The following is a 12,644-nucleotide window of genomic DNA, read 5'->3' on the forward strand; positions in this document are numbered from 1 at the left end:
ACCCTCTCTCCTTCTCTTTTTCCTCTCTTCCTCTCTCCTCTCCTTCTCTTTCTCTCCCTTCCGCCCACCTCTCCTTACTTCTTTTTTCTTCCCCCACCTCTCCTCCACATTTCTTCTTCCTCCCTACTATGTCTCCTTCTCTCTCTCTCTCTCTCGTTTCCACCCTCCACTTCTTTCCTTTCCTTCGTCCTTCCATTCCCTACTTCCTTCTTCCCCTCTTTTCCTTCCTTCTTCCTTCCTTCTTTTTCTATTGTTATAGGTGTCTCTTTCAAATCCAGTTTATGTTTTCTTGAGGGTGTTATTTCCACAAGTCCATTTTTTTTATACATTTCCTTTTTTCTCTATCATTCTACAGTCTATATGCCAGCTATCATCCTGATTTGATTTCACCAATCATGACCCCCCTTGTTTTACTCATAATTATTATTTTTGAGAGTTGTTCTATTCTTTCATTGCTTTTTATTTCTTTGCTCCATCCATCTATACCAATTAACCCATATCTGGTCTACTTTCAATTTCTTAGGAATATTAAACATCTGTGCTCATTTTTTTTAGTGCGTTCAGTCCATTCAAGTTTATCGACATAATTGTTATTTCTTGATCCATCTTTAGTTGAGATTGTTTCTTTTACTTCTAGTTTGTATCTGACTTTTCCCTCTCGCACCTTCCTTCTCTGCTCTCTCTCTTTCTTGCCTCTGTTCTTCTCTCCTGCTTCTTCCGCTGTCTCACAGAAGCAATATTCATAGAAACAAGTCATTACAGGGTAGAGAGATACAGAGGCCTACATTGTACAGAAGCTGAGGTAAAGTTACAGAGGCCAAACCAACGTTTATATACAATTTAGCAAATCTAAGCCCACGCCCAGACTCCAAACGTCTCTTATGGCCCCATGCAAACAAATACTATGTTTCAGTATTTCCAAACAATGCCCATTGGCTGGCCTGTTACCATGTCTATTTCAACAGTCCCCATTGGCTGACCTATTGCCATGTCTATTCCAGTCTATAAACATACTCTGACATTATGTCCTCCAGATAATTCGGGAAAGGCTCTTGCAGATGTCCAAATCAGCAACCATCACACTGCCTGGAAATTTTAGAAGCCATCAACCCAATGCAACTGAAGGGTATGTTAAGAAGACGATGATAACCAACCTGGGATGGAAACTCACCAGTTGTAGCTGCCTTTTTCTTCTTGGGGCTTCTCACCAAAGGCTCTCTTGATACAATTCTGGAGATCGTTCAGAAGGTTCACACACTCTGCTGGAGACTGTTGTGTGGATTGCAGGACCCAAGAGGAAAGAAGAAAGCAAACTTATCAGTATTACCACAACTGCATTTTTTAATCTTGTTTTATTTGCCAAAAGAGTAAGGGTCATGTACTCCCTCCGTATATAAAATAAGTTAAGACTGGAATACATACAGGTGGGCCACAGCTAACAATGGTACTGAAAAAAGTGGCTTAAGACCAATTTTCACACTTAGACTGAATAGTTGCAACTTCAAACAGTCACTAAACAAGAGATTGTAAGTCAAGACTGCCTGTAAAAAAGATGAACCTCAAAGTCGGCCAGAAATGAATGAGAACTTATCAACTCAACCTCTTTGTCACCACCTGAGGTTATAGAATTGTCACAGAAACCAGGGAGAAAATGAATCCTACAATTCCTAATCAACGAATTATTCTCCACCCCAGGTGTATTATAACTAGGAGTCAGGAATTTGCATGAATTCAGAGCTAGGTCCAAAAACCTTTTGGCATACTTGACGTTACCTTGAATAGGTGAATACCGACCAACAGCAGCAGATGTTGGAAGGCAGAGGTCTTCATACTGTGGCTTTTTTTATCTCTTTGTTTCAGGGCTTCCACGGTCTGCAACATCCTGTTATAAGGAGACATCATGTTTGAAACCCAACAGTTATGTAATTCGATTTCAATTCTGCGCCACGGGCTGTCACACAATCTCGAACTTTTGCAATAAGGTAATATGCAAAGATAAGGAATTAAATGGTATCAGCATAAAGGCCCAGGCATTTCTTCTCTTTTCATTAGGAGGATGGCAAGGGATTGCCTCTTTGGCCTAAATGTCTGAGCTGGCTGTGGAATACGGCACCGGCAAATGGGAATACTGATGGCAAGCAAAGGGTTAGCAATAGCACTTAGACTTATGTACTTCACAGTGCTTTACAGCCCTCTCTAAGCGGTTTACAGAGTCAGCCTATTGCCCCAGCAATCTGGGTCCTCATTTTTACCCACCTAGAAGGATGGAAGGCTGAGTCAATCTGGAGCCTGGTGAGATTTGAACTGCCAAATTGCAGGCAGCCGGCAGTCAGCAGAAATAGCCCTGCAGTACTGCACTCTAACCACCATGCCACCAAGGCTCAAGGGTTAACCTTCTGTCCCACCCACCAACACCATTCTGGGTAATCAAGAATGGCTGGGAGTTTAGAAGAGTAAAAGGGAACATATGAAAGTTTCAGTGTCATAGAGAAGTTGGAGCAGGCTCATCTTCCTACTAAATGGCCTATTTTACATGCAGGGACTTCATTTATCCCTACAGGTAATCTTTGCTTAACAATCGCAACATTATGATATTAGTTCCAGCACTTTCAATTACCTTTAACTGAACCTCGCAACATTGTTAAGCATGATGTCACACGATCACCATTTTGACCTCCTGCCAACTTTCCCATTGTTGGAAGCTGGCAGCAAAAGTCACAAATGAGATCATGCTACTGTAGGACGCTGCAGCAAACCATAATTGCAGCTAGTGCCAACTGCCAAAATCAGTCACATGACCGCAGGGATTGCTGTAATGGCTAGAACTTTGAGGGCTGGTCGTAGTATCGTTACTCAGCGTCATTGTAACTGAACAGTTACTGAACAAGGACTACTCAAGGAACTGCTTGTATAAGAAAGATTGTTCTACCTGTGATTCTCACTTTCTTTTAGCACACTAAAGTGGTATATCCAACCCCAAGTGATAGCATCCAACTAATTCAATGATCCAGTTGCTTCTTGCAATGGATAGCTTATTCCTATTGCTATTGACCTGTCATCAGACCTTATATCATGTATCTATGATATTAAATTGGGAGGATAATAAGGCTACAGCAGTGGTGGGTTGCAGGCGGTACGCCCTGGTATGGGCGTACCAGTGCCTGCCAGAAGCACTGTGTACCATTCCGGTACGGTGCTCCAGAGGGCCCACCCTACCTGTATTTGAGCTCTTTGGTGCTTCCGCACATGCACACGGAGCATACGCCACTTGCGCGACGTTCCGCCAAGCAGCTAGAGCGTTGCAGGAGGTAAGGATGCAAGAGCGTACTGCGCTGCGGGTGTGAGCCTTCATGTGGTGGGCACCGGGCCCCGTTGCAACCGGGATCTGGAACCCACCACTGGGCTACAAATATCTTTTTTGATGCCCCCAGTCCTCCTGTCCTCCTGACTTATTACCACCTTTGAGAGAGAAAAATACTAGACCTTAAATTTCTTTAAAAGAGATATATAAAAAGAGATGTTAAAAAAAAACTCACATAAAGCACCAGCCTCCAAAATACCTCTAGGTCAGTGCTGGCGAACCTTTTCAGCACCGAGTGCCAAAACGGAAGTGCACGCACACGTGCTGGATACTGGAAGAGCAGCCACCTGGTGCGCATGCACATGCCGGGAAGATGATATTCCGGATGATATACCAGCCACCTGGTCTTCTGGTTTCTGGCATGCATTAGTGAAGACCAGCTGGCCAGCAAGCATGCGCACGCTGGGAACATGATATTCCGGTTTCTAGTGCACGTATGCTCACTGGCCACATGATCTTTGTTTGCATATGTGAGTACTAGAAACTGGATGGTCATCTTCCTGGCACGTGCGTGGTGAAGACCAGCTGGCTGGCGCACTGGAACCTGGAAGAGCAACGGGTGCCATCTCGCTTGCCCAGAGAGATGCCTCTGCTTGCCACTTGTGGCACGCATGCCATTGGTTCGCCATCACGGCTCTAGGTCCTATACATGTCCTATAATTTTTATTAGAAAGTAAGGATGATGGAAGACTGGAGTTCAGAATTTCATCTGAAGTTCTACCACCTGCCAAGAATAGCAAGAAAAATACATGGCTCTATCAGGGAAGGTAGTTTATTATTGAAGCAGAGTATAGAAAAGATACATAGCTAGCAATCTGATGCTCTGTATTGTAGCCAAGGCAGTCATTTGTCTGAGACAGCCCACAACATCCTTGCAACATCTCAAATAAATTGGGGATCCCTGCCGTGCAGGGAAACTTACTTGTCCCAAGCCTCTCGTTCTCATCATTAAATGGAACCACCATCTTCACCTGTTCCTGGTGAGAGAGGAGGAGGTGGGCGTATTGCACCACACAGTGGATCCAGGGGTCTCCACTGACTGTCAAACCATGGAGGTGCTTCTTCCTCATTTCTTCTGCTTCGGCTGATTCTCCCAGGGCAGGCATTGTGTTCAAATGCTGAAGCAAACTGCAGAGAGAGAAAAAAGAAATCCAGAAATCGCTCTGCCATACAACAGACTGAAGACTTGATTTCAAGCTGATGTTAAGAAGCACTTCAAAATGTTCAAATCCTGCCATGTGATTTCTTCTTTCTTCTTATTTAAATATTCCTGGTTCAGGAATAATAGAGAGCCAGTTTCTTCAATAGAGAATTCTATCATCTTCCCACCTTCCATTTCTATATTTCCATGGGCCACTACAATCATTGCTGGATGAGCAGCAATTTATAATTTTAAAACAGCATTTTTTGCATTTTATATACCTAAGACTGGCACATATCCTCTTTCAGGGACATCAATTTTGCCACAGTGATTCTAAAACCCCATGCTGTGTTACTGAAAATTAAATTCAAAGCAAGTTGAATTTTTTTTTCCTAGCATCCATGTCTCGCTTTGCCTCCCCGAGTTTAAACATTATGTGTGATTCCTCTCCATAATAACTTTGTGAAGTAAATCAGCCAGGGAGTGATTGACCCAAAGTCACTTCATGGCTTAGTGGGGATTTTAAACCCCTTTCCAGTCTTAACACAACCCTTTAATACGGGCTATTTTTAAATTGATCAATTACTAATTGACAACCTGCCATTGCCCAGATATTTATTTATAGGGAGAAATTGTCTGCACCAAATGTAATTTCTAATGTTGGATTTTCCCCCTTATCAGAGGGAGCCCTCTTGTGGAGTACTGTGAAGCTGTTACCATGGCCACTCCACTGTGCTGTACAGTAGAAGACATTTTAAGGCACAACAGGCTGTATCTTAACAGAACAAATACCCCGAGGAGTGTTAGAGGTATCTTACCCCCCATAGCATTTGTTTCCAGTGAGTAAGTCATCTGCGTATAAAGTTTGGTTGAAATTGCTCAAGGCTTTCCAGAGTTATGCTGGAACACACACACATTTATATATAGATAGATAGATAGAAGATAGATAATTATATTTCTTATTACTCTTATTACTTTAAAAGTGACTCAAGGTGGTGAACTCAAGGTGGTAAACATTTCTTTCTCCTATCTTCCCCACAACAATCCTATGAGATGGGTTGGGTTCAGAGATAGTGACTGGCCTGAAGTCATCTAGCTGATTTTCATGCCTAAGACAGGAATAGAACTCAGGTCCCCTAGTTCTAGGCCAGCATCTTAACCACTACACCAACTGACTCTCCTATTATTACTATTCCATACTAGTCATCCCAATGAGCCAAGAAAGAAAGAAGCCACGTTTGATACCTGAAAAACGAATCTGCAGCTACTGTTCGAGACTGTTCATTCAGAGGAACTGAAGGAGAACTTTTTGTTTCTGTTATCTTTGGGAATCGTTTCTTGGTCTCAAAAAAAGCATGAAAGAAGCAGAATCTGAAAGAGTGAGAGTCTTCTCAATACATGGATAGAAGCTAAGTCTTAATCACATTAAACAGAAACCATTCCTACCATGTGATATGTCATGCATTGTTTAACCATGGTTGGTTGTGAATAAATAAACAAGCAGTATTTACTCAGCCCTCAGCCACATTTCATGGTTTGTAAACCACACAAGTTAAATCTAAACCAAACAGACATCCTTAGAGCATAATCCAATCCAAAAAACCTTGTCGGAATATCTAGAAACTTGACAGGGACACAAAAATAATGGGTTTTGTTTGAAAACAACCCTGTTTCCCCAAAAATAAGGCCTCTCCGGATAATAAGCCCAATCGGGCTTTTGAGTGCATGCGCTAAATAATCCCTCCCACGAAAATAAGCCTTCCACAAGGTGGGGGGAGGTAGGGGTAACATGCCCCAGACATTCCACACGCTCTTTCCAACGGCCGCTCCCACAAACCTAGCTCTAGAAAGAGAGTGGGCGAAGCGCCTTGCGCCTCATTGCCGCAGCAGCCATGAGGTGATCATGCTCGCTGCTTCCTATACCTCAACAATAATAAGACCTCTCTGAAAATAAGGACAAGCACTTATTTTGGGGGTCAAAAGAAAATAAGACCCTGTCTTATTTCGAGGAAACACAGTAGTTTCATATCCTCATTTGTTATAACTTAAAACCGGAACCGAAATATCCATCCTGCACATGAGACAGTTTGTAATAGAGGCTGACAAAGCAATGGTCATAGCTCCATAAAAAGCACCCGTGATGTTCCCAAAAGGTGTCCAGCATTCCCTAAAATTAAATGATGTAAGATAAAAATGATCAAACACTCAGGAGATTGAGTGAAAAAAAACCTTGTCAGTTTTCAGCATTTGTACAATAACTTTTTCAAGGTCCTGGGGATGAAATCATTTAAACATTACTGTATATGATTTACAAAACTTGAAAAATGTTGGCCATTTTTAGAAAACACATATTACTGCCCACTTAAGGTGCCTAAAACCTAAAAAGGCTTCCAAGTAGAGAAATTAAATTTTGATTAAAACTGTTTCTCTTTTTCTTCAAAAACAGTGTTCTAAGAGTCTTAACTAGGCCTATTGTGTGAGATGTTGTGTCTAAGGCAGTGATGGCGAACCTTTTCGACACTGAGTTCCCAAACCAGAACAGCTGGCCAGCTGGTCTTTGCACACTCCAGAGAATTGGAAACACCGAAGACCAGCTTGCCGGCATGTGGATACCTGTTTTCAGACCGTTCTCTGGGCCTGAAATGGCCAGAAAAGGCCCAGAAAATGGCTTGAAAAAGGCCCCAAAACAGCCTGAAAATGGCCTGTTTTTCAGCCATTTTCCAGGCCAGTTTTGGGGGGGCATTTTGTCCCCAAAAGCAGCCGGGAAAAAGACCCAGAAAAAGGCCCCCCCAAATGCCTGAAAACAGGCCTGATTTTTTGGCCGATTTTCCGGCAATTTCAGGCACCGCCAGCACCCATGAAGATCAGCTACGCACCAGAAATCAGAAGAGCAAGTGGCGATGGTGTGTGTGCCCTCAGAGAGGGCTCTGCATGCCACTTCTGGCACGCGTGCCATAGGTTCGCCATCACCTAGGTCTAAGGAGTTACCATTTTGACTTTCTGACTTCCCCTCCTCTAAATGTCCCTAGCCATCATGTCATTTCCTTTACCTGCAAATGTCCATGACAAGCTCATCCTCCTTGTTGACCTGTGGGTGTTCAGCAATTCCAATGAGGCGGCCGATGATCCATTTCCTTAGCCGTGTGATGCTGTGGTCAGTTATGCTGATTGACCGAAAGAGAGCACCACAATGCCATTAACAGCTCTTCATGTTATTATGTGTTTCTTTAAAATCCTAATCTACTGCCTGTCCTCCAGCACCTCTCTAGGCAATTTTAACACATTAAAATAATTTGATTACCATACAAAGGACAATAAAGTCTGCAGGACAGCAATGAAGCTAATATCTATTATCTCCTTTAGTTATATGAAGAGTGGCTATTAATAATGGGCCAGTGTGATACGACTTGGTTTTAATGAACCATTTGGGGAAAGGGGCATCTGCTACTTTCAGATGTTCATCAGAGTGATTTACAATATTTTCATCAATTTACCTAATTTGCATAATAGTAGCCTTACACAACTGATGCAAGTATCCAATTGTAAAATTAAAGTTAGATTAATGTGCATTTAACTGCTCACTTAGGTTATTTCCAGTGCAACTGATTTGTCCATTAGTTTGGAGGATACTTGGAGAGAAATATAGCTCATTATATCCAGTCTACTACTGGAAGTCTGTAAATTGAGGTTTTACTACCTTATCATGGAATATCAAATGCTAAGAGGGATAAAATTCAGGCAACTGTATTGAAACTGGGGCACAATGTGACAGATGAAGCTACAGCCTTCAGCCAAGCCTCCCAAATGCTCCCTATCCTGCAATGAATATTCTCCAACCACCCCAAAAGGAAAGAGGGGCTTCACCTGCTCGTTCTCTTCTCGTTCTGTCTCTGGTAGCAAAATCCACACAGCAGTCCAGGTCTGGATTGAGAAACATGTTCTTCAGCCAGTCAATGTACTTTAGCAGAGCAGTGGGAAGAAGATGCCTCACCACTTTCCAGAACGTGGGCACAACTGGGTAACCTTGGTTGGTGAGAGTGGAGAAGGCAACCATCACTGCCAGCTGGTTCTCAGGGCTGCTGCATCCCTCTAGAAACGAGTCAACGTAGGTGTCCATCTCTGGGGCAAATTTAAACCTGTCAGGCAGCTGAAATACACAGATGGGCGAGAACCACAAAGAGGGCAATTAATGACTAAAGATTGTTGCATCTTCCGATATGAACATTCATTCATTCATTCACTTTCATGCATTTATAAGGCTGCCCAATTCAAACAGGGTTACGCACTGGGCAATGTTGTAACAAAAACAAACAGTGACAAAGTAATCCCACATCATTGAAACACACACTCATACACACACACACACACACACACCACACGTGTACACAGGCACACACAGACACACACATGAATAAACTGGATAATTGAACAATTAAAAGGGGACTTCACTCAAGTGGACCTGAATGCTAAGGGAAAATGTATCCTAACAGCTTTTCTAAAAGGAAGATGGGAGGGTTAACCACCAGAGAACCATTGTCAAAACAAGTACATACAATACAATACAATACACTACAATACAATACAATAGCAGAGTTGGAAGGGACCTTGGAGGTCTTCTAGTCCAACCCCCTGCCTAGGCAGGAAACCCTATACCGTTCCAGACAAATGGCTATCCAATATCTTCTTAAAGACTTCCAGCATTGGGGCATTCACAACTTCTAGAGGCAAGAAATATGCCCTCTATATCAGAGATGTCAAACTCAATTTCACTGAGGGCTGCATCAGGGTTGTGTTTGACCTCAGGGGGCCAGGGTGGGTGTGGCCAGCTCAATGTCATTCCTGTCGGGGGCGCCTGTGGGGCCCAAGCGCTCTGCCAGCGAAAACAGGCTCCTGAGCTCCGTTTTCGGCTGCCACTGCCTCCTGCAACCCTCTGCTAGTGAAAATAGAGCTGGGGAGCCTGTTTTCACTGGTAGAAGCACTGTGGGCCAATCCTTCGCTGTTTCCAGGGCAGCCCTGCAGGTCGGATCTAAGTACCCCGTGGGCTGGATCCAGCCCCTGGGCCTTGAGTTTGACACCCCTGCTCTATATCATCTGGTCCCTAAATATTTTAGACCAGGGGTGTCAAACTTGTGCGTCACAGCAGCATCATGTGATGTATCGCAACTTTTTCCTCTTCGCTAAACTGGGACATAGCCGGCCTGTGAAGCATCCGGCCCACGGGCTGTGAGTTTGACAGCCCTGTTTTAGACTATAATTCTTATAATCTCTGACCATGCTAGCTGACAATTATGGAAATCAGATTCCAACAAAGTTGGCTGGTAAAATAACTGAGCTAAAATGGCCTACTTAGGCGAGATGCATAGCTCTTGGCAAGGCGCTATGTTCAATCCTCAGGTAGGCCAAAGGGGGGCACATTTAATGAAAGCCACAAGAGCAGCTGTTCGCAGACAAACGCCAATGAGACCAGTGCCCTGGCTCAGTATAAAAGGAAGCTTGTTATCATTCAAACTGATGCCCATTAAACCAAAGGCCAGTTTTCACAAAATGAAATAACAGTTCCCACGTCAATCTCTCTGCTATTTAGAATGGTTTTCTAAATAACAATGGGAACAGGTTGTTTTTCAGTTAAGGAATTCAGTTAGCTCCTTCATGAAAATATACTTTCCGTTTCCTAAAGACCAGCCAATTATAGAAGAGAATCCACAGTTCCAAGCCAGTAATTTTTGCAGCCAGGGACTGGAAGTAGTTGCAACTTAGGAGCAGATTTATATCTAGTTGTTTTTTTGCCATTGATCGCAAGTGTCGGGGGGGCTGGGGGGCAAACAATAGGGACTGGTCAGTTGTCCATCAAAATCTGAGGATTAAACCTGTGATATTCTACCTACCTAAATTAGAATAGAATTAGAATGGAATAGAAGTGGAAGGGACCTTGGAGGCCTTCTAGCCCTCTGCTCCAGCAAGAGAACATATACCATTTCAAGTGACTGTCCAGTCTCTTCTTAAAAACCTCCAGCAATGGAGCACTCACGATTTTCGAAGCTGTTAATTGTCCTCACTGGAAGTTTTTCCTTAATTCCAGATTGCTTCTCTCTTTGACTAGTTCCCAACCATTGTTCCCAACCATTATCTGTCCTACGGTGCTTTGGATAATAATTTGATCCCCTCTTCTTTGTAGCAGCTCCTCAAATGGAAATACTGCTATCATGTCATCCTTAATTCTTCTTTTCTTTAGACTAGCCCAGGGATCGGCAATCTTAAACATTCAAAAAGGCACAAAGGTCCTAACCAGAAGCCCCCCGTTCAATTCTGGAGCCAACTGGAAGTCCGGTTCCCCCACCATAGAGTCTCCTCCTAGCGCAGCATCCTTTTTCCTCTGCCAACCGGAAGTCCGGTTCCCTCACCATAGAGTCTGCTCCTAGCGCAGCATCCTTTTTCCTCTGCCGAACGGTGACAGGGAGCCACACCAGAGGGATGAAAGAGCCACATGCGGCTCCAGAGCTGTGGGTTGCCGACCCCTGGACTAGCCAAACCCAAAACCTGCAGCCATTCTTCATATGGTTGAGTGTCCATTCAAATCTCACTGAGCTCTCACAACAGCAACTTTACCTTACTTGTGACAACGTGGAATCCATACTGACGCATGGTTTCACCTTGAAGAACCATCCTTAGTTGGCTGTGAGAAAGAAGTGGGAGGACACTGCCCAGCAATCGAAAACACATGTAGCTGAAGGAAGAACAGACATTTGGGTCAAAAGGAAGTCAAATCTCGGCAACAGAAATGCGGGACAAGTAAATAAGGCATTCTGCACTGGTTCTGGATCAAGTCAGACTGAACATACTCGAGAAAACCACTGAAGCTGCACGAGAAAATGTATGTGTATTTTTAAAAGTATTCAGCAAATTCAAGGAGGTTTATTCCCAACTAAATATCTAAGGATGGTAATTTCAAAACTATGTTAGATTCTGTTCCTGCTCTCTGAAACATTTCCTTGATGTTTCACATAGCCCCCAATATTGTTATACACTCATCAATCCAGATCTCATTTTTATTTTTAAGCAGGCCCTATAGCAGGGTGGTTTATCATCCTATTCTCTGTTATATATTTGATATAATTTGTAATTGTTTTCTGTTACATATTTGATGATTTGTAATTGTTTCCGATGTTCTCTTGACATGAATTATAGTAACATTATTAGTTACTTTGTTTTTCTTTATTCATCTATCTATCTATCTATCTATCTATCTATCTATCTATACACAGGGGAGGGGGTGTCTCTCTGTGTGTGTTCCAGCATAACTCTGGAACGCCTCAAGCAATTTCAACCAAATGTGGTACACAGATGACTTACTCTCTGGAGAAAAATACTGAGGGAGTAAGACACCCCTAAAATCCCTCAGGGGGGAGTGTTCTGTTAAGATACAACAGAACAGCCTGTTGTGCCTTAAAATAGCTTCTACTGTACCACCGTAAAATGGCTACTACTGAGCAGCACAGTGGAGTTGCCATGGTAACAGCTTCACAGTACTCCACAAGGGGGCTCCCTCTGATAAGGGGACATTACGAACATTAGAAATTACATTTGGTCCAGGATAGTTGCCCCCTATATACCTGGGCAACGCCAGGTTTATCGGCTAGTATTTTATAAAACCCTATTGTAATTGAATCAATATCCATTCACTGATTACATAAATAAATGTTACTGTTAAAATAGGGGTATGAGCATGTGAATGAAGGCATGGAACTGTTAATACATTAATTTTAATATGTCTGATGCTGTAACATATGTACAGGTAATCCTCAACCTATGACTGGTCACGTAGCAATCATTCAAAGTTATGATCTATCTGAAAAAGGGAACTAATGGCCAAGATCTGAAGTTCTAATGGTCAGATCTCCCTCACGCCCAGTCACATGGCCTCCCATCACGTCCTGGCCAACATGACTGCATTTACAATTGTTTGCATCATCCCACAGTCATGTGACTAAGTTTTCTCATGTTTTGCCAAAATCTGGCACTTTCAGTGCTTGACAAAACCGTGCCATAATGAACAATAAGCTCACTTATTCACTTAGTGACTAAAGATTTTTAAAACTTCTGTTCAATTAGACCCAGCCACTTTACGACCATTACAACTTACAA

General features: G+C 43.0%; 1 protein-coding gene across 1 annotated transcript in view; it reads right to left on the reverse strand.

Moving 5' to 3' along the window:
- Positions 1 to 12,644, reverse strand: part of MYBBP1A (MYB binding protein 1a) — an 88,458-nt gene that overhangs the window by 58,028 nt on the left and 17,786 nt on the right. The window contains 10 exon segments of the mRNA XM_032216198.1: positions 1,172 to 1,199; positions 1,201 to 1,269; positions 1,774 to 1,882; positions 4,284 to 4,305; positions 4,308 to 4,489; positions 5,748 to 5,873; positions 7,553 to 7,666; positions 8,367 to 8,394; positions 8,397 to 8,649; positions 11,109 to 11,226. Of these exon segments, the coding sequence (XP_032072089.1) occupies positions 1,172 to 1,199; positions 1,201 to 1,269; positions 1,774 to 1,882; positions 4,284 to 4,305; positions 4,308 to 4,489; positions 5,748 to 5,873; positions 7,553 to 7,666; positions 8,367 to 8,394; positions 8,397 to 8,649; positions 11,109 to 11,226 (1,049 nt within the window).

This window comes from Thamnophis elegans, chromosome 4 (assembly GCF_009769535.1).
Source record: "Thamnophis elegans isolate rThaEle1 chromosome 4, rThaEle1.pri, whole genome shotgun sequence".
In the NCBI taxonomy this organism is placed as follows: Eukaryota; Metazoa; Chordata; class Lepidosauria; order Squamata; family Colubridae; genus Thamnophis; species Thamnophis elegans.